This window comes from Ustilaginoidea virens, chromosome 3 (genome assembly GCF_000687475.1).
Source record: "Ustilaginoidea virens chromosome 3, complete sequence".
Taxonomy (NCBI): Eukaryota; Fungi; Ascomycota; class Sordariomycetes; order Hypocreales; family Clavicipitaceae; genus Ustilaginoidea; species Ustilaginoidea virens.
Window position 1 is genome coordinate 5,309,505 of NC_057318.1, and position 21,250 is coordinate 5,330,754.

Consider the following 21,250-nt stretch of genomic DNA (forward strand, 5'->3'; position numbering starts at 1 on the left):
TTTTTCCCTCTTTTTTTTTTTATTCTTATTTTTATTTTTTTTAACACGGCTTTGGCCATCTTGCTATACCTGACAGCGGACGATCCTAGAACAAGATGAAGCTAGCTGATCGGAGTTGTTAGAGTGGATCAGCCCCACCGCAAAGAGGGACCATGCCATGACAGTCCCCCATACCTAATAAATACCTACCTACCAACGCAAAGCACCCAAGAAAGGGAGTACCAACCAGACAGAAGTTGGCTCTTTGGACTAGAACACAATCAATAAATGAAAGATGCGCGCATACTTGCATGCTTGCACTAGAACAGAAGTTCACGCCAGACGCAAGTTGTCTGGTCTCCTCTCTACGATGCAAACAGGCACCTGTCCATTTACTATTTTCTCGGTTGTGGCTAAACCGAGGACCCCCTAACAAAGAAGTCCCTTGTGCTAGACTTGCTGGAAGGGACAAAGGGGTTAACGTTGCGGCGTGCTTACTCTACAAAGTAAAAAGTATTTGGATACCGGACACAATAGCAGCGAGGAGCATCGCAGCAAGTTTGCTAGACTTTGACCAGCATGCATACTGTGCTGCGCCATGCATTCGGCTGTTCAAGAAGAATAGGAGCGGACCTTGGGGTGACCCCAGCTTGAGAGCAGCCGAGTCGCCCGCCACAAGGGAAGTCGTAAACCACCCAAGTCAACCACCTTGGTGCTCCGTATACCGGGCCAAAAAGGACCGCCTCATAACCCCTTACATTGCAACGGCGTTTCCCAACCACGTGCTGGAGCGAATTTCGGCATGGATCTACGGAGCGTTCCGTACGGAGAACCGCTAACCACAGCGTGTCGCTTTAAAGGACTTCAGGGGTTGACAATGCAGCATTGACCAATTACACCATGTTTAGAGCGACTTACCTGTTCGTGCTGCCACTCTAAAAGGTGTCGGGTAGGTATGTACCTCGGGTACACTAGTACCGTAGGTACTCCGTACGTGAGCTGGGGCTACTTGGACCCCGTTCCTACCTCCTACCAGGTACCTACCTCCTAATCTTGGAGGGACCTGCCTGTACGGACGTACGTACTTTAGCACCCACAACCAAATTGCTTATGCATTGTCTGGTTCGTCTCATCAGTCTCCGCACAGTCAGCTTCCAGCATCACCAGCTTTACGAACCCCATTTGCAAATCATCACTCCACGCCTGGGTAGCAAACAACACGAAGCGGTCGTCGCTCGCGCGGCCAGACGGAATCACTTGTCTACCTGATGGAAGCTCTGCGGACATGACGCTGCGACCCGACTTGAATGGGTTGCTCCCGTCGGCTCCGGCCACAAATGGCGACGCGTCCTCCTCCAGGTTTCGCGACCACCAAGGCGACAGCAGCGCTGACCGTAACGACATCTCCAATGCCGCTCCCGACAACACAAGGCCTTCAAGCGCTCCCTCCAAAAAAAATGGCATCGTCAACTCCGAGGCCAGAGATGATTTTGAGCATTCTAGGTTACAGCGCCCGGTGAAACCTCAACTGCTGCGGTCCAAAAGCGACTATGCTCCCCGCCACGTCGACGATTCGGATACCGAGGAAGAGATCCATGGATGGGGAGCTCGACATGGCTTCGAGGATCACTACCAGTCTGATCATATAATTTCACAATTAGCGAGCGTACGTCCATGATTCATAACCCCCCCCCCCCCCCCACTCTTTCAATCACTTGCGAGGTCTCTTGATCCGATGTGCGAAAGCTGTGACAGACCCTACACGCGCTCAGCTTGTTTTTTCATCTTGGCACTATTCATTCTGCAGTCTGCAGCATTTTGCACCGGATTGATTTATAGTTGTGCAAGCGTCATGGTGAGGCAAGCTCTTGTTCCTTGTTCCTAACCATGTCTACCCAGAATTGGTACATGTACTTCACCGACAAACGGCACGAGACCACCGGAAAACCGAAACCTTTGGAATACGAACTTCAAGACTGGAGGCAAAGGGACAGGCTGAAAACCGTCTCAGCTGCGCTTGCAGTATGTTTAAACATCGGAGTTGAGCCACCGGATCAGCTCAAGACTACTCCTGGCGCAAAATTGGAGGCTTGGACCGACCCGACCGTGCCTCCAATTCAGAAAGCGCTGGAGAACATTGGAAAGGCGCTTCAGTCTCAATACGAAACCCTAGCGATTAGAGCTCGTTATAAACAATATCTGGACCCGTCTGTTGAGGAAACCAAGAAGTTTTGCGTGTCTTTGCGGCGAAATGCCAAGGATGAGCGGGTTCTGTTGCACTACAATGGCCACGGCGTACCCAAACCGACTGCTTCTGGGGAGATTTGGGTGTTCAACAAGACGTATACTCAGTATATCCCTGTTTCGTTGTACGATTTGCAACACTGGCTCCAAGCGCCAACCATTTTCGTATGGGATTGCTCAGAGGCTGGAAACATCCTCAACAACTACCACCGCTTTGTGGAGAAGCATGAAGAGGAGGAGGAGGAAGCCGCGGAAAGAGATCCTCATTACGAAAAGACAAACTTCAGGCCTTATATCCACCTAGCCGCCTGCGCAGTCAAGGAAAATCTGCCTACAAACCCGCAGCTACCGGCCGACCTGTTCACAGCATGTCTGACCACACCCATCGAGATGGCCCTCTTGTTTTTTGTTCTCCAAAACCCGCTGAAAACAAAACTGACTCCTGACCGCGCCAAGCAACTTCCGGGGCGTCTTCAAGAGAGACGGACACCGCTTGGCGAGCTCAACTGGATTTTCACTGCCATTACGGACAGCATCGCTTGGACAACCTTGCCTCGGGATCTGTTTCGCAAGTTTTTCCGCCAGGACCTGATGGTTGCCGCCTTGTTTAGAAACTTTCTCTTGGCGCAGAGAGTCATGACTGTATACGGCTGCCATCCACAATCTTATCCAGCCTTGCCTGATACCCATCAGCATCCATTGTGGGAGACGTGGGACCTGGCCGTCGACATGGCTTTGGCGCAGCTTCCCATGCTTGAGAAGAAGGAGAATCAAGGCATCGATTACGAATATCATAACTCCACCTTCTTCACGGAACAGCTCACTGCGTTCGACGTGTACTTGACCAGAGGCGACGCAATGGCGCAGCGGCCCCCCGACCAGCTACCCGTCGTGCTGCAGGTGTTGCTCAGTCAACAGCATCGAGTCCGCGCCCTTATCCTGTTGGGCAGATTCCTGGACCTTGGCCCGTGGTCGGTCCAGCTGGCGCTCAGCATTGGCATCTTTCCTTACGTGCTTAAGCTTCTCCAGTCTGCTGCCGCGGAGCTGAAACCAGTCATGGTCTTCATCTGGGCCCGACTCATTGCCGTGGATATCTCGTGTCAACAGGATCTCATCAAAGACAGCGGTTACAGTTATTTCGCGCAGATCCTCAAACCCTCCGAAGGCCTCCCTGTTGTCGATAGTGATGAGCACAAGGCCATGTGCGCCTTCATCCTCGCCATGCTCTGCAAAGACTACAAAAACGGACAGATGGTGTGCAATCAGACCGATATAATCACCTACTGCCTGGCTCATTTGCAGAACGAAAACAACCCTTTGCTCCGCCAGTGGGCCTGCTTATGCATCAGTCAGCTGTGGCAAGACTTGCCCGAGGCAAAATGGAGAGGCATCAGAGAAAACGCCTACGTGAAGCTCACCTACCTTATGAGGGACCCTTGCTGCGAAGTTCGAGCTGCCATGATACATGCTCTGACTACCTTTTTGGGAATTCCAGATTTGACAGAGGAAGTGGCTCGGATCGAGGAGTCGATAGCCTGGACGATTCTGGAGATGGGTACGGATGGGAGCCCCATGGTGCGCAAAGAGTTCTTGGCCTTCCTGTCTCACTTCATCACCCGGTTTGAGAGCAAGTTTCTTGTCGCGGCCTATGAACAGCTGCAGGAAGAAAAGGAATACTTGATGTACCCGCCTCGGGATGATGGACAGGATCACAAGATGGGATTGCACTACGCACGGCCCGAAAACCGACAAAAAGACGGCACGATCAAGCCTACAGCTCATGGGCTGTCGCACAACACTGTCTACATGGCTTGCTGGAAGCACGCGCTCATTCTCAGCGTCGATCCGCACCCTGAAGTTCAGTGCGAAGCTACTTTGATTGTCGACTACGTGCACAATGTCCTACTAAGCTCCACGGTTGGAGAGTCGGCCCAGACGTTGATGCGAGACATCCAGACGCTGGCAAGGCAGGCCGCTATGCTGCGGAATGCCGCGCATGCGCACGCGCAACGATCCAGCCTCATCGGCGGGCAGGCCACGCCACCGCTTCCATCCCCCGGTTTGCTCCGCAGGACGGCCAGCCTTCTCTTTCAATCCTTGGTGGGGGGAGAAGACAAGCCAAGGCCGACCACGCCCTCGAGCGTGGCTCCCTCTCGACCGTCGTCGTCCAAGCCAGGGCCGGATCAAATGGTCGCGCCCCCAGAACAGCTCGACCAGGCGTCTGCACCGGCTGCGTACAGCGTCGCTCGCGAACCAATGACTGGCGCATACGAAGGACGTGATCTCACAAAGACTCCGAATCTACCGCTCAAGAGCAGATTTCTCGAATGGTCCATCGAGTACTTTCGTGAACCGCAGATGAAACCGGGCGAGGCAGACGAACCTGGCAGCACGGAATATAACGAGCGCCTGTGGAGACGGGCTCGCAACGAGAACATGCTGAGGGAGACGCAGCCACTGAAGCAAATCGCGGGCACTCACAAATGGAACAACCAGCTGGGCGTCGTGAATAACGGGGCTCAGCCGGCAAAGCTGACGTTTCATCAGTACGAGGATCATTTGGCCGTGTCGGATGAAGGCAACACGGTTTACGTGTGGGATTGGAAGAAGCAAAGCCGGCTCAGCCGGTTCTCGAACGGCAACCCCCAGGGATCCAAGATCAGCGACATGAAGTTCATCAACGAGGACGACCAAGCCTTCCTGATGACGGGTTCCTCGGACGGGGTGATTCGCGTATACCGCAACTACGACTCAGACAAGCAGATTGAGCTTGCAACGGCTTGGCGTGCCTCGACGCACATGGTCCCCAGCAACGTCAACTCGGGCATGGTGTTTGATTGGCAGCAAGTGACGGGCCGGGTGCTGGTGGCTGGGGACGTGCGAGTCATTCGGGTCTGGTACGCAGCGCACGAGGCTTGCATCATGGACATTCCGGCACGCTCAGGCTCGTGCGTCACCTCTCTGACATCGGACCAAATGACGGGCAACATATTCGTGGCCGGCTTCGGCGACGGCGCCGTCCGAGTGTTCGACACGAGACAGCGCCCGCAGGATTCCATGGTCCGCAAGTGGAAGGACGAGTCGGACCGGCAGTGGATCAAGAGCGTGCACATGCAGCGCGGGGGGCAGCGCGAGCTGGTGAGTGCCAGCCGCAACGGCAGGGTCCGGATCTGGGACATACGGATGGACAAGCCGCTGCACTCGTTCCAGACGACCAGGGACACCTTGCGGACGGCCAGCACCCACGAGCATCTACCCGTCTTTGCAGTGTAAGTCGGAACGTAGCCAAGGCCAAGATCAGCCCCTAACACCCCATCCCCCCCCCCCCCCCCCTTTTTTTTCCCCCCCAAATCAAAACGCCGCGTCGAGTGCTAACATGTTTGTTTGCGGCAGCGGCACCTCGCAGCACGCGGTCAAGGTGTTCAACCTGGATGGCAATCTGCTCTCGCGTCTCGAGCCGTACTCTAGTTTCCTGCAGCAGAACCGACGAGCCCCCATCTCAGCAACAGCCTTTCACCCGCACCGACCCATTCTGGGCTGCACAGCCCAGGGCGATTATCACATCAACCTCTTCACCTGCGAGAAAACGGAGGCGCTGCACTTTGGCTAGAAGCCAGCCGCCAAAGCCAAGACGTTTCTGTTTCGGTCCAACTCCCTATGATGTCCCACACATTTGTCTACAGAGTCCATTTCCAACTTTCCACATGACAGGGTCGAAGGATGATGCCGCAGCATTTCCTTTCCCTCTCCTCTCCTCTCCTCTCTTCTCTTCTCTTCTCTGTTCCTCTCTCTCTCTCTCTCTCTCTCTCTCTCTCTTCTTGGCTCTGTATTGAGTGAGTGCTTTGCGAATGCGTCTTATGTATGGAGGCTCCCTTCGCCCGAGAAGTTGCTGGGCAACCCGATGTTTGCATTGGCTCATTGTGCAGCAAAAGGCGTTAGTCACCAGGCGAAAAGGAAACGGCGGTTTTTTTTTTCTTTTTTCTTTCTTGTAGAGCATTCCTATCATTTTGCAGTCAGTCTTGAAGGCGTCCTCATGTGCATAGTTTTTTTTTTTTTTTTTTGGCTTGCTTTGCTCCATTCGTCATTCCGACATGCGTACTGGACATGATGCAACTCGGAACATTGGCTGTCGGTGCTTCACTAAAGGTGAGGCTGTTCGGTTCGGTCCGGGCGGATGTGCATCTTTTCATCTTGCTTCATTTTCTTTCATTTCCCTTGCCAGGCCCAGAGGCGGACCGGACCGCTCGACGGCCCGATTTGCGCCTTGAAATGAAATTTCTGTCTGTGATGCCGCCAAACGTCGAGGCACTCTCTCTCGCTTCCTCGGAACTCAATCTATTGGCAGGACGCTAGGTTAGGCAGCCACACGTAGCTGCGCATAAGCCGTCTGAATCCCCTCGTGCCGAGTTGCCTTGTCCCGCGGCCTCTGAGTGCACACTCTCTGTCCCCCTTTGGCGACTCACGTCATTTCAAGACGTCAAATTCCCCAACACACGTCCGGCGGTCTCGGTCGATGCCATGAAGGAAAGACGGCGGGGCGGGCATCAGGGGAGTTTTTTTTTCTCATGTGAAGAAGGCGAAAAAAGGGTGGCGGGCTAGGGACATGTCTATGGTGGTCAGGTCCAGGATGGTCAGATCTAGGGTAGTCGGCCATTGTCGACATTTTACGACGAGCATTGATCCAAGGTAGCGGGAGTCGGGGTCGAACCCAGTCTGCGGTACGGGAGTACCCGCGATTCCAAGCCTCTCCTGCTCCGTCGGCGCTGAGCCACGGCCCCCGTGTTGCTCGTGTTGACCCTGGTTGTTTACGCCGGGTCTAAGGAAGGCTGCATGTGGGATGGAACTGCGGTTTGCCTCGGGTTAGGGGCCCGGCGGGCTGCTAGCACGTGTTTCGGGGCGTTGTAGATCTCGCGCCCAGCTGCCAGGGAACCCCCACGTCATCCAAGCACCGGGGTCGTCTTGGCACCAGACGGGTATGTACGAGACAAGACAGCTGCAGAGTACCCCGTACCGCCTACCAGTCCTGCAGCAGCAAGCGCTCCGCATCCGTAGTCTGTACGGGGCATGAGGGGATGCGACCTTGACAAACTGCACGAGGCGACGAAAATGGCTTGATCGCATCAACGCTACGAGTCGCCTCGTCGCCCTGGCTGGGAGCTTGGAGGTGTCAAGACACGGCCGTTCGTCGGGTGCCAAGTGCCGCGATACCTAGCAGGTACCCCCGAGGGTTCCTCAGGTACCGGATATCCGGTGCGGAGAGAAGTTGCTCCGTGCCTGGCGAGGTAACGGGGAATAAACGTCCCAGCCCAGTGCTGGGTTGGGGGGTTTGCATGGTTCATGCCACCGTGTGGTGAAACCCAAGACCAGCAGGCTTGACAGGGATTGATTTGATCCTTGGGACCTGCACCTGGCACCTTGGAGTCGTCGGGTACAGGTTTGGAAGAGCTAAGGCTGCCCACATGCAGCCTCCAGGTCTCCCTCCAGGCTTCCGCAAGGGCGTTGCAGTGGCGGTTGTTGTGCACGCACTCCAAGTCGGAAAGTATCGTTGACCAGGCCTAAGGTACCTCCCGTGTAATGTACTGTAGGTTATGTACTGTAGGTACCTGCAGTTGACCAGACCCCTCCTGCCTGCTTCGTACCAAAGGTACCCCAGTCCCCGGCTTCTGCCAGGAACCCCCGCGGTCGTTTAGCGCCTCGCGGTAGCAGCCAGGCTGTAGGGGCCTCGGCGACAGGCCCCCCCGTCTCGTTCTTCTCGCGACCTCAGAAGGCTCAGTCAAGAGTTGACAGTTGACCCGTTACCAAGGCACCAATCGCAGTAGGTCAAGGTTGTTGCTCCTTCCGACCCGACGCTGCTACTCCGTACTCCGTACTGCACTCCGTACTGTGTCTCGTTGTTGATTCTTCCCAGTCGTTTTCCCTTCGCATTTTCCCAGCCATCATCGTCTCCTCCAGCACCGCCCTCTTCTTCACCGTCAACACGTCGACCCTCGCTGGTTCCCACAGGCTCCCAGAGGCTCCCAGAGGCTACCCAAAGGCTCGCTCGGCCGCAAGCCGCAATGGACTTCACGTCGCAGTACCAGTTCGCCGGCGGCCAGCCCTACCAGACCTTCATGCCCGTTCCCCCGCTGACGCCATCCAACTCCCACTCCGCCGGCTCCGACGATTTCAATACCACATCACCTCCTGTGAGTAACATTCTCTCGTCGCCGCCCTGCAAAAACCCATCTGTCGGCTGTCAAGACGCCCTCGTCGTAACCAGGCCGCAGGGTGCTCGGTAGCTGCCCCCCCTGGTGCAAAACTACGTCATCTGCCATCCCCAGCCAACAACCTGCTTTTTCTCTCAAGCCCATTCGCCAACCATCCTGTGCTTGAGTCTGGCGACCAAAAGACGGCAAGTGTTGTTGACTGACTCTTCTCGCCCGCAAACATTCAGGACGGGTTCGACGGGATCCATAATACCGCCGATCATTTCCAGGGCTTCGACTACGGTCGGGCCTTTCACAACCCCCCCCAACAGCAAACCACGACAAGCTTGACCAGCCCCCCCACGCCGCCGAATCCGTCGCATTATGCGGTTCAACGGCAACCGCATCAGCAGATTCTCCAACCGCCACCCGCGGCGAATGGCTCCTTCGCCGGCAATCCGTCGGTGGGCAAAGTCGACGGAGCCGCCGACGATTTCAACCACGCGCGAGGAGGCAGCGACGACGACGAGTCTCTGACGCCCGCCCAATCGCGAAGAAAGGCACAGAACCGTGCTGCGTGAGTGGCCTATTCCTCTAGCCTCTGCACACCTCAAGGCCAGGAGGCACCGCTCGGGCTGCATGGCAACTCATGGCAACTGATGGCAACTGATGGCAACTGACACGGGCCCCTCTCTCTCCAGGCAAAGGGCGTTTCGGGAGAGGAAGGAGAAGCATGTCAAGGATCTGGAAGCAAAGCTTGCCGATCTCGAGGCCGCGCAGCAGCACGTCTCTGTCGAGAATGAGCGGCTGAAGAAAGACTTGCAAAAAATGTCGACCGAGAACGAGATTTTGCGGGCGACTTCTACGGCCAGCAGCGGCGGATACAACACGTCCCATTCCCCGGCACCTGCCACCACCGGCCCCATGAAGTACTGCCCGACGGATTTCTACTCCAACGTCCTGCAGAACCATCACAACAAGTTTCCCTCACACCGAATCGTCACCTCGGACGACGGCGAGCGACTACTGGCAGCCGGGGCAGCGTGGGACTTTATAATCAACCACGACCTCTACAAGCGTGGCTTGGTCGACGTCGAAGATGTCAGCGAACGTTTGAAAACCTGTGCCCGCTGCGACGGACAGGGTCCGGTCTTTTCGGAGCAGGACATTGTCCAGGCCATGGAACAGAGCGTGGCCAGTGGCTCCGACGACCTCTTATAGCCGGCTGAGCCGGGGGTGAATTACGCGCCTGCGTTGCGATGCAGCAGTACCGCGTTGGTATGAAGGCGAGATTCAGGAGCAAACCGTTGTAATGGGCTGAAGGTCTCAACACACACCCTCGGACCCTCAGCTTTGCCGACCAAGCCAAGCTGTTGTCTTTTGGGATAGGCGGGGCAATCTGTGGCTGGCTCGTTTTTTTTTTTTTTTTTTGCTGTTACTTTTTTTTTCTCGTTCCGATTTATTTTTTTTTTCCTTCCCTAGCCAACTCTACCCTGCCGGGATTCGACGAACCCACGCTCGTCGAGAGAAAAAACGGCGTCTTGTGTGTTCTTCACAAGGAACGGAGCCAGGGACAAACAAAACAATATCCCGCCGAGCTGCCGCGCGGGCCCCAAGGAGCGCACGGAAATCAACTCGCGGCCATCGAGCATGTCTCGCCCGAGAAACTCAAGCTGCCTCGTCAATCCGTCTCCTCGGCTCCCGGGTCCGGGGTCTCTGGAATTCGTGAAACGCTGTATCTATACATGACATAGCCTGCAATGGCACCACCCATACGAGCCTAGTTACAGTGCAGTTCTTGCCAATTGACCCGTGTTGAAACCACGCATCTGCTCCAGCGCCCGCAGCACAGGTACACAGCCCCTCCCCCCCGTCGCCAAGCCAGGTCTTGCCGTCTCAGCCGCGCCGTGCTTTTCATCCCCGTCCTTTGGAGCACATCGACAGCCATGCACGGGGGTAAAAGGCCGAGCAGGGCTTCAACGGAGCCGGGTGCGGAGACACCCTCGCTCCCTCCGAGAGACTCGTTACGCGGGGCTTCCGTGCCTGGCCGCCATGTGCAAGTGCCAGCTGGTGAGGGGGGTCCGTTCATCGTCATGGCTGGAACTCTCTAGATGCTAGTCGAGGAGGAAGTTGGGGGGGGGGGGGGGGGGGGGGGGGAAGAAAATGAAAAATAAAAAGAAGAAGAAGAAGAAGTAAATACATCGATCGACTGCAGACTGCGTAAAAAAAAGAAAAAAAAAAGGCACACGTGCAAAAAAACCCACGTGGCGATGTCGTCGCTGATCCTTGCGTGCTGCCAAACTCAAACTCCCAAACCAGTTGCGCTTCCTAAATGCAAGCAAAGCAAAGCAAAGCAAGCAAGCAATACTCGTTCCCGGCTACCATGCGTCCGGACCTGAATACCGGGACTGGGCTCGTCCGCCATGCTCTATTACCGCTTACACGACAAAAAGACCGTCTACGCGACAAAAAGATGCCCGCTTCGCTTCTCTGGTGGGCGCAGAAGCTGCCTGCCGCCTTTTATCCGGCGCAGACACAGACGCTGACGCTGACGCTGACGCTGACGCTGACGCTGACGCTCAAATGCTCAATCATTTCCCGTTACACATGATGGATCGCCCTCACCATTCTTTCTTTTCGTAAACAGCATCTTTTGTCCAAGCTGTGGGAGAGTCGCCGTTGTACAAGCCGCTGGCAGACACTTCTTGGGCCTAGTGAATCTTCTCGCCTTCTTTGTGCCCAAAGTCCTCAACGGGATGCTTGATGGTGAGGCACCAGATGTCGAGGTAGTCGCAGATGGACACAATCACGTCGACGACAAAGCTGCCGTAGACGCCCAGGGCGAGGCCGAGGATCAGAAAGACAAAGGACACTTGGTACTCGCCGCTGCCGAGGGCGCTGGGCCAGCCGACGCCGTACCGCTCCTGGAGAACGGGGCCCATCGAGTCCAAGACTCCAAACGCCAGGGGGACGCTCAGGACGTTCCAGTACGGGAAGGGAAGCTTGACCAGGTGGGCGGTGATCATCTGCCCGACGCTGTATGCGTTGACGATGCCGGCAAAGACCACAAACGGCACCAGATGGTGGTACAGGACGGTGGGCTGCAAGTAGAGGTAGGTGACAATCAGGGTCCATGTGCCGAAAAAGGGCAAAAGGCCGACGAGGGCCCCTCGGGAGCGGTCGCCGCGGTCGTGACGGGCTCGAATGACGTTGAACGACGACTCGACAGTGTTCAGGACCAGTACGACGACGCCTTGCACCAGGTACCACTGGGTGAAGGAGAGGTCGTATACAACCTTGGGGATGCCGAGGGCCTGCGGAATGCCAAGGGTCTGAAGCATGCTCTGCTGCCAAATGTGGGCTCCGCCGAACAAGCCGGTAAGAGTGTAGACGGCAACCAAAATCAAAACACCTTCCACGGGGCCGTTGACGATGCCCAGAGTAAGCGTCTTGGTGTGATACTCGTCCCAGGTCTGGACGTAAAACGTGAGCAATGCTGGACAAAAAGAGCGCAAGACCCGTTAGCATTTGCGTATTCCAAGACTTGTGGGGCGAAGCCATGTCGATCTGGGTTCGCCGCGCGACTCACCGGCAAACAGTGTCGCGACAGTCTTCCAGCCTTGTCCCATGTTTTGAGAGCCAGCAAAAATAAGAACCTCGAGACTTGTGTTGAGAGCATCCACGCCGTGGTCAAAGAGCTCGCCAAGGGGCCCGGACTGCTTGGTCCGGCGTCTGCAGCTTCGGTTAGCTGGTCATGTCGCATCTTGGTTTGCACTGCTGGAGTTGGGTCCGGATGCGCGAATTGCGATTTACCAGGGACACCGACTCCGGGCGAGCAAAAGCAGGCCGACAGTGACTCAATCACACACAAGACGAGGTTTCACACTCACGCCTGAGCGCCGTCAACGGCATCGAAAGTCTGGTACAGGAAAAGGCCCAGAGCCCAGCTGAAGTAGACCCAGGCAGGACAGTCCTTGTCAAGAGTTGGGTTGTACCATAACAGCGTCAATACGTTGGTGACAATGAAGGAAAACCCCGTCAGAGTGATGAGATTCGGCGCCATGCTCATAGGAAAGAGTTTGATGACAAAGTTGTTGTAGAACGGCTTGAGGATGTATTTTGAGGTTAGGGATCGGTCGACCGCGGAGTACTTGTACTCCTTCAGCGCCGGTAGCTGGCTGTGTCGTAGGTAAACCATTCTGAACGACGTCCGTAGCGAACACTGCAGTCACAGTTATTGCAAGTCCCAAGTCGGGGATTGGCGTCGAAAGGTTGGAACAGGGCGGGAACAACTCACGCTACGAAATAGCCAGGATCGTGCGATTCGGCGTGGGCAGTCGGGGAGTTCAAAAGGGGTGTGAGAGGCCAGGGACTGAAGCTGATCGGTCCAGTCGCAAGCAAAGCTGATGAGAAAAGCCGCAGAGAATCGAAACAAGGCAGACCGATCCAATGGTGAGAGGGATTGGGCCCATTAACTATACGCGCGCTCGCAGCTCATAAGGCTTCTTGACCACGTTGAGGCAGACAGAGACAAGGAGGGAATGATCTAAACAGGCCAATGGCGGCGGTTGGGCCAGCGAACATGGAGGTGGGACTTGAACCTTTATTTTCAATTTTACTTTCAATTTTTTTTTTTCCCCATCTCTTTTTGGACCTTTCTTTCGTCGGGTCCGGTGGAGCCGACCGAGATGTTGAGGTACCGCTTACCGCAAAGATTAGCGGAAACGTCGATAAGTTCCGTGTGGGCTGGGTAGTTTTGGAGTAGAATGTACTTTCTCGTGCCTGCTCCTGCCCCGTGGCTACTCCGCAGGGCCCGTCGGAAACGTCATTTCCCCTTGCGCCGTTTGGCGCTAGTCTGCTTTGAGCACACCCAAAGACTTGCCAAAGCCAACCCGGCAACGGGGGCTCGCGGAGTAAACGGGAGCCCAGTGACAGCTTTCGCATCACCGAGAGAAGTGTGCGACGTCTAATCGATATCGTTTTGCTTTGCTCTGTAGGGGAGTACGGGCGTGGCAGATACGGATGTCGTTGATGGTTGACACGCCCGCATTAACCAGGCCTGGCTTGGAACGTTGTAGGCAGCAGGCAGCCTGCTGTATTTTCCGCCTCGTGTCTGCGAATCGATGCCGTCGTCAGTCTGGCATCAACAGGTAGCCAGCCGTACAGCTTTACAGGCGAGATTGCCAGGGCCTCCCGCCTCTCGGAAACTGCAGTTTCGGGTTGCACCCCGGCAGCCTGCCAAAGTTTCCGATGAAGGGCAAGGCTTTCGGGGTGCTTTCGGGGTGCTGCCTTTCTTTCTGTTTTACTGCTTGTCACCCGTCTTGCATGTCGCGTCACGCTGGCTGCACGTGTCCAGATGTCCCAATTTCGCTGCCCTAGGGGCCGGCACTTGGTCGTGATTCGCTCTTTCGGCCTGCGTTTGGGCTTGGGCTTGGGCTTGCATTTGCAGCGACATGTCCATGTGTGCCACGCGACATGGGCCCATTTCCAAGGGTCAACAGGTTGTTCCGCGCTGTCATTGCTGTCATTGCTGTCATTGCTGTCATTGCTGTCATCTGCGGTGTTATCTGCGGAGCGCCGCATATGACAGTCAGGCAGTGAGTGACTCAGCGATGGCCGTCGCTGGCTCTCTCAGAGGCTGACGGCTAACGGCTGGCATCAATTGATGGCAGCTGGCAGCACGTTGTTCGGCATATAGTTCTAGTCTAGGACAACCAGCGACATGCATGGCACCAGGCAGCATCATGAGCCTCAGCTTGTTTCAGTCACCAGACTCTTGGGCCGGTTTCCCTCATCAGCAGCTTATATACAGGCCTCTGAATGTCGGCTAGCCTTTGATTCGCAGCCTGATGAGCCGCACGCTGGTTGGTTGGCTACTGTACCTATATGTGCCCTCCGGCGGTCCGTCTACCAGCCAGCTTGTCGCCACGTTGTTAACAACTCGAACTCCCAGCTTCGAATCAGCGAGTGTCTGGTCCAAGCCGAGCAGCGTAGCATCTGCAAGGCGGAAAGCCATCAAGGACCAAAGCAGTGCTGCAAAGAAAGCTTTGCTTCTACCGCCTGGAATCATGCTTTCGAAAGGCACAACGGGCGGCTGCAGCGACTTGGAATCTGGCTTTGCGTCTTATTTCACATCAGAAAACCTGACCTGGACCATTTCTGTTTCACAAACAATCGCTGGCCATGTGGGCAAACACCGCCATGGTGAATCAGTCGCTTTCATTACCAGTACCCGAGATGCTGCATGAGGAAGACACAGTCAGGTCGACATTGGAGGAAAGACCGAGACTGGACTTCATCTTTATAGTTTTGCAACTCTCCTCGTTGAAATTCACCGCCCGATGAAAATGAGCCGATGCAAGTTTTCCAAAGACATCTGGGAGACATTTGGGATAGGTGACAGCTGACGCTTGTCCGCTGACAACTGACACTGACAACTGACACCGGACTGGTGAGAGAGGAGTGAGGGCGAGGGTGAGGGCGCGGTGAGTTGAGGCACCCCAGCTTGGTGCTCATACCATGTAAGTTTCTTGCAACTCCGTTTGCCTCCTTCCTTCCTCTCTTCTCTCCCCATCTTCTACCCCATCCTTCATCTTTCCGCAACTCTTGATGCCTCAATGATAGGGAACGAACTGCCTACCTCCAAGTTACACGGTATCCAGTGATTTCGTAAACTTACTACCGTCACACGTTCGGGCAGTGGCCTTTCAATCACTCTTCCGCGCCTGTGATTGCCCGTCATAAATCGTTTTCTTCGACATTGCACTCACCGTCACCAGCCCCTTCTCGACTCTGCCCCTCCTGCTGCTTTGTCTTCTCCCCCTTTCAGGCTAATCAACACTCGCGCCAAACACCATCTCTTGGGCTACAAGTTCTTAAATCGATTTGTCTGTCTAATCGTCAAGACCCTAGGACCTCTTCGAATGAACTGCTTCCATAACCGAGTCCGGTTATATCCAGAGGTCCTCTGAACGCTTTCATCTACGTCCCGCCTCCTTCCCTTGAAGCTTCATACTCGGCTCGTGACTCCTTCATTATGCCGGCATCACGCAAGCACGCACCGATTTCTAAGCGAACTTCGGCGATTCCGGGTAATCGGGTTCCGGCTTCCAGAAAAAATGCACCTTCTAGCTCCATCAAACCTGCCAACTCCAGCCATGAATGGCGCTCGAGGCCTTGTGCTAGCTTCAGAGTAGATCAGTTGCCCCCGGATGTCTCCACTGAACATCTGTGGCGATGGTTTTCATCTGAAGGTACGATAGTCGGGATCGATATACGCGAGAATCATCCAAAACCCTTGCATGCCATCATTCGTTTTCAACCTCCGCCAAGACGCATGTTCTGGTCTGCAGCAGTTCTAGTGCAGCACCCAAACAGCCAAAAATACCCCAGTGGATTGGAAGTGGCCGTGTCGCTAGCTGCTGATCCCCCCTGCTCTGCAAAACCTCGAGATTACGTTCCCGAATCCTCCAACGACAAGCTTAAGCTTCATTTGAGCTCTATAGGCTTTGGTTGCTTGGTGAGACCGAGTTTGATGCGCGTCCTGAAGACCGTCGATCATGCAGACACTTGGCTGGAAATTGACAGACAGGGGAAACGCATGAATGTGTTCTTTCCCTACCAGGTAATGAGAAGTCGCAATGGAAAGTTGTACGAAGCAGACACGAGACGATACAAGATTGTTCTCGATATGACCGTCATGAAGATGATCTCGGAGCCTTCCCCCGTCGCAGGATTACAACATCTTGTCGTGCCAATGCCTCGGCCGCCTGAATATTTTCGCAAGGTCGACAACATCTTGAGCACGTTTGAAAGAAATCCTCGAAAATGGTACTTGGAACAAAACGGCTGGTGCAGAGCCACAGAAATAGTACAAGACATAAAGTACCCAAGGGTTCATCCCGTTGCTCTGCATGATGAAACAATGGACGACATGAGTATTGATATTGGGCGGTGGACTACCATTCGCCTATCATTCAGCGAGGACTCGGAGGAAAATTCAAAGTCTTATCAGCAACTTCAAAAATTGTGGCTTGATTGCAACATAAAGAGTAGCATGAACTGCGAATTCGACATCAAGAGCGACGCCACCAGCGCTTGGAATTTCTTGGACCACCCGGTTGCGGCTAAAGCAGGTCAGCCCTCGCTCCTTCTCGGGCTATCTGCGACCGTACATTTGGACTTTCGTGTGCGGTATCAGTTGGAAGTGTGTATATCGAGAGACATTCTCAATGAGTATACAATTGGGCATGACTTCCTCAAGCGCCTGGCCAGCCTGTCGCCTTTAGATGCCGTGCGTCGACTAGAATATCTTGCTGACCAGGGTGACAAGTTATTTGAACCCATGAAGCTATTTGAAATGGAAGACGCGGAATGCTACATCCCGAATGCGAGGATTCCCTACTACTGTGCTTACGTCCGTAAGGCATCAGTTACCCCAACCACGATCCGCTTCTCCTCTCCAACAGTAGAGACTTCCAATCGAATTCTTCGCAAATACAGTCAGCTGCAAGACCGTTTTCTGCGCGTCCAGTTCCTGGAAGAATCAGAGTTTGGGAGCATAGGCAGAAATAGGGAGCAAAACGACGATGTGTGGAGCCGTGTGGAGAGGACGTTGTTCGAAGGCGTACGGATCGGGAATCGTACTTACGAGTATCTGGCCTTTGGAAACTCGCAGCTTCGACTGAGTAGCGCCTATTTCTTTTGCCCCACCGATCACGTATCTTGCGCCGATATTCGCGCTTGGATGGGACAGTTGGACCACATCAAGGTTGTCGCCAAGCACTCTGCCCGTCTAGGGCAATGTTTTTCAACAACGAGGGAAATCAGGGGCATACCCGTGCCCCAAGTCCGGCGGATTCGCGATATAGAGCGAAATGGATTTTGCTTCACAGATGGTGTGGGCTTGGTTTCCAGCTTCTTTGCCCAAGCCATCGTTCAAGACATGGCCCTCGACGTATTGAGCGAGCCAACAGCGTTTCAGTTCCGCATGGGTGGAAGCAAGGGAGTTCTTGCCGTCTGGCCGCATGTGCAATGGAGCGAGGTGTATATTCGCGATTCCCAGGAAAAGTTCAAGTCTAAAAGCTCGAGTCTGGAGGTGATTCGATGCGCAACGAGGTCGACTGCAACCCTGAATCGGCAGACCATTGTCATTCTGGAGAGTCTTGGGGTACCCCAGGCCAAGTTTCTCCAACTTTTGAAGGACCAAATCGTGTCATTTGAGCGCGCCGCTCAAGATGCCTCGATGGCAGTCGATTTGCTCACCAAGTTTGTTGACGAGAACCAATCCTCGCTAGTTCTCGCCGAGCTTATCAAGGCTGGCTTCATGAAGGTCGGCTTCGAGGAGCCGTTTGTTTTGAACCTGCTGAAACTCTGGATTTCGTGGTCCTTCCGGCTGCTGAAGGAAAAGGCACGAATCCACGTCCCCAAGAGTGCCTTTGTCCTCGGCTGCGTGGACGAGACCGGAACGTTGAGAGGTCATTGCAAGGAAATCGAGGGGTCGTCTGTTAAAGACGTTCAACGGCTACCTCAGATATTCCTTCAGTTTACTGACCCGGACCGTCATGGCCGGAAAATCGTTGTCCAAGGAGTCTGTATAGTCGGGAGGAACCCGTCTCTGCATCCCGGGGATATCCGAGTGGTACAAGCTGTCGACAATCCCAAGTTGAGGCACTTGAGCGACGTGGTTGTCTTTCCTTCCAAGGGAGATCGTCCGGTCCCCGACATGCTCTCTGGCGGTGACCTCGACGGCGATGATTTTTTCGTTATATGGGATGCTGAAATCATTCCCAGGCAGTGGAACTATCCTCCCATGAACTACAAGGGACCGAAACCTCACGAGCTTGACAGAAACGTCGTGGTTGACGACATGCGGACCTTTTTCGTCAACTATATGAAGAACGATGTTTTGCCTCTGATTGCACATGCACACTTGGCATTTGCAGACCAGCTTAACGACGGACCAAGGTCACAGGAATGTAAGCTTCCGAGTTTTGAAACTTGCTTTTCCCCAGGGCTGTATGCCCATGTCGTGCTGCGGAATGTTGTCAACTTTGCGACTAATGATGAAAAGGCCTGAGACTGGCAGATTTGCACTCACAAGCTGTCGACTACGCAAAGACTGGACAGCCAGCCGAGTACAACTGGGAGCTCCAGCCAAGACGATGGCCTCATTTTATGGAGAAACCGTCCTCTTACCGGTCACGCAAAGCATTGGGTGTTTTATACGACGAGGTGGTTAAACATGCAATCAAGTTTCATCCCGACTGGCAGCACGCGTTCGACAAGAGAGTTCTGGAAAAGTTTGCGCTGGGCGAAGAGGTAATTGCTACCGCGAAAGCCATCAAGATCCAATACGACATTTCTGTTCGCCGCCTGCTTGCCCACCATAATGTTGAAACAGAATTTGAGCTCTACTCGGGCTGGGCCATGTCCAGGCCCAATGTTGGAAGTGATTACAAAACGCAAGAGCAGCTTGGGCAAGAGTTCAGCGCCCTGAAGGACCGGTTCAGAGAACAGTGCTATGGCGAGATTGATGCCGGTGACGCCGAGAGTCTAGACAGATTCGTGGCGGCAATGTACAAGGTTACGGCAGAGGAGATCAGGACCGTACTCCGAGTCGAACAGGACATGGACGAGGGGCATGTCGAGCCCAGTATTCCTGAGGGCGCCAAAACCCGCATGCCACTCATAAGCTTCCCATGGATCTTCCACTGGGTCATGATCCGACTGGCGATGGGGAAGAAATACAAGCCTGGAAAGTGCGTCCTGTCAGCAGCAAGACGAGCCCCTGCAGTCGAGCATGGATTGCAGTCTCTGGCCGAAAGGCCCAAGGGTGGCCCCAGCCCCTCAAATACGACGACGGAGGCGGGCGCCGCGGTCGACGAGATGCAGCGTCTTGCAGCGCCAGCTGATACGGTACGAGGGGCCATGGCAGCTGGAACAGAGAATCAGGCTGTTGAAAGGACGGAAGAAGCCGTCCAGGCCGACGACGACGGGGAAGAGGATATTTACTCGGACGACAGATTGGTAGGGGTTCTGGGAGAAGGGAGAAGTGGCATGGATCGTCTTGCTGCTTTGGTTGACGAGGGTTAGCGGCAGACATTCCGCGGGCCGTGAGATGCAGAATGTCGCCGATACAGGTTTCATTCATCTCAACGGTCGCGGCGGGGCACACGATGCCGGGGTAGGCGGTTGGGAAGAGTGACGAAGCCTGGATGGAGGTTTGAATTTCATGGCTGGACGGATCTGCCTCAGCATCCGGATGGGGGCACAGGTCGAATAGTCATCGGTACTGACATGGCGCCCGAGACGTCGTGCATGTGCAGTGCAGTGCAGTGCAGTGCAGTGCAGTGCAAGTGCAGTATGGTGAAGTTTGCATCTCGAGACATTTGGCAGGCATCGTTTCAGGACTAGTGGTGCTCGGTACTCGGTACTCGGTAGTGGTAGCAGAATAGTCTGGAATTAAAGCGGTCTGGTAGAACAAAACAAGTCAAGTCGTGGCAGCCCCTTTGTCTTTCTTCCTTGGCAATGCAGGGCCATCCAATGCTGGCGGTCGGTGGAAGGGGGAGGAGTCGAGCCGCAGCGACCGCTTGCCCCATTGAAACAATCTGCCGGGGCTAACTCGTCGCCACCCGTCCACGGTGACGGGGCGACGACAACTCGACTCGGCGGGCGACTGGCAGCTGGCAGCTGGCTCGCAGCGAGCTGCACATTGGTACATATCAAAGATCGCTTGCCAAAAGCCAAAAACACCCGGCATCAAACAGACAAATCACCCACGAGCAAAGAGTTTCCAGCACGACGCGACAACACTCGCGCCAGACAACCACGCTCAACCACATTCAACCACCGGCCAAGCAGCTAGCAGCCGCCTTGGTACAAAAGACAGCCACGACAGCCGCCTTCTCCTGACCTCCCAGCAGCCCCCGAGCGCCAACGCGAAACGCGCAGCCATGCCCGCCAAGCAGCCGACAAACTGGAAGCTCTGGGCCAAAGTCCTGGTCGGGTATGCATGAACCCCTCCCCCCCGTTGTGCTGCTGACCGCACCGCACCGTGCCGTGTATTTTGACGAGAACGTTGAACGCAACCCGCCGCGGCACGCCCAAACGCAGCAGCTGACCCGCTTCGCTTTCTTCTCCCACAGCGGCGCCGCCATCAGCATAGGGGGTCCCTTGCTCACGATGCGCCTGACGCCGACCGAAGACGAGCTCCGGTCGAGATATAACCCCGACCTGCTGAAGAAGAGCATCGAAGGCCGGCAAGAGCGGGAGGAGGAGTTTGACGAGTTTGTCACGCGCTTGAAGCAATACTCCAAGTCGGATAAGCCGAGTTAGTAGAGCCGCAGGCGCCCCTGCATCTTTCTTTCTTTCTTTCCTTTTCCCCCCTTTTATATGATTTCACGATTTTCCCCTTGCGAGGTTTTGTTGCTTTCTTTATAAAACAAAGTCCTGCTTATTTACACGGTCGCGGCGCGCCGGAGAGCATGGCAAAAGTGCAGCTGCGGCGCAGCTCGTGACGGTGTTAGTTCATTCACTGCGATTTGATGGCGGGAAGCGGGGGCTAACTGTGCTTGTCTGCCGTAGTCTGGATTGTGGTCAAGGAGGAGGAGGAGAGGCGCAAAAAGGCCGTCTTGGAGGCAGCAAAGGCGCACCAGAGGGAGGCGGATGCGCAGCGGGACGAGATGAGGCGGGAAGCGGGATTGGGGTCCAAGTGAGGTGGGCAGCACATGTCAGGGACTGACGGGCAATGACAAGGACTGACAATGGAATATGCATCATGGAAGCATGCCCGAGCCATGTCGTGCCGCTGGTGACCTGACTTGAAGGAACGAGCCAAACGG

General features: G+C 55.0%; 5 protein-coding genes across 5 annotated transcripts; 4 read left to right on the forward strand and 1 right to left on the reverse strand.

Moving 5' to 3' along the window:
* Positions 1-1,264: 1,264 nt before the first annotated feature.
* On the forward strand, positions 1,265-5,833 carry UV8b_04344 (uncharacterized protein; the record flags this gene model as incomplete). Its single annotated transcript, XM_043141842.1, has 3 exons — positions 1,265-1,645; positions 1,879-5,492; positions 5,617-5,833. 3 exons carry the CDS (start codon positions 1,265-1,267, stop codon positions 5,831-5,833), a joined length of 4,212 nt encoding a protein of 1,403 aa, XP_042997776.1.
* A 2,446-nt stretch (positions 5,834-8,279) lies between these two features.
* Positions 8,280-9,629, forward strand: UV8b_04345 (uncharacterized protein; the record flags this gene model as incomplete). Its single annotated transcript, XM_043141843.1, has 3 exons — positions 8,280-8,408; positions 8,657-8,985; positions 9,110-9,629. 3 exons carry the CDS (start codon positions 8,280-8,282, stop codon positions 9,627-9,629), a joined length of 978 nt encoding a protein of 325 aa, XP_042997777.1.
* Positions 9,630-11,119: 1,490 nt separating this feature from the next.
* On the reverse strand, positions 11,120-12,606 carry UV8b_04346 (uncharacterized protein; the record flags this gene model as incomplete). Its single annotated transcript, XM_043141844.1, has 3 exons — positions 11,120-11,904; positions 11,998-12,140; positions 12,299-12,606. 3 exons carry the CDS (start codon positions 12,604-12,606, stop codon positions 11,120-11,122), a joined length of 1,236 nt encoding a protein of 411 aa, XP_042997778.1.
* Positions 12,607-15,744: 3,138 nt separating this feature from the next.
* On the forward strand, positions 15,745-19,502 carry UV8b_04347 (uncharacterized protein; the record flags this gene model as incomplete). Its single annotated transcript, XM_043141845.1, has 2 exons — positions 15,745-18,385; positions 18,481-19,502. The coding sequence occupies 2 exons, from the start codon at positions 15,745-15,747 to the stop codon at positions 19,500-19,502; spliced, it is 3,663 nt and encodes a 1,220-aa protein (XP_042997779.1).
* An 860-nt stretch (positions 19,503-20,362) lies between these two features.
* On the forward strand, positions 20,363-21,124 carry UV8b_04348 (uncharacterized protein; the record flags this gene model as incomplete). The annotated part of the gene is made up of 3 exons (XM_043141846.1): positions 20,363-20,415; positions 20,555-20,739; positions 20,994-21,124. 3 exons carry the CDS (start codon positions 20,363-20,365, stop codon positions 21,122-21,124), a joined length of 369 nt encoding a protein of 122 aa, XP_042997780.1.
* Between the last annotated feature and the right edge of the window lie 126 nt (positions 21,125-21,250).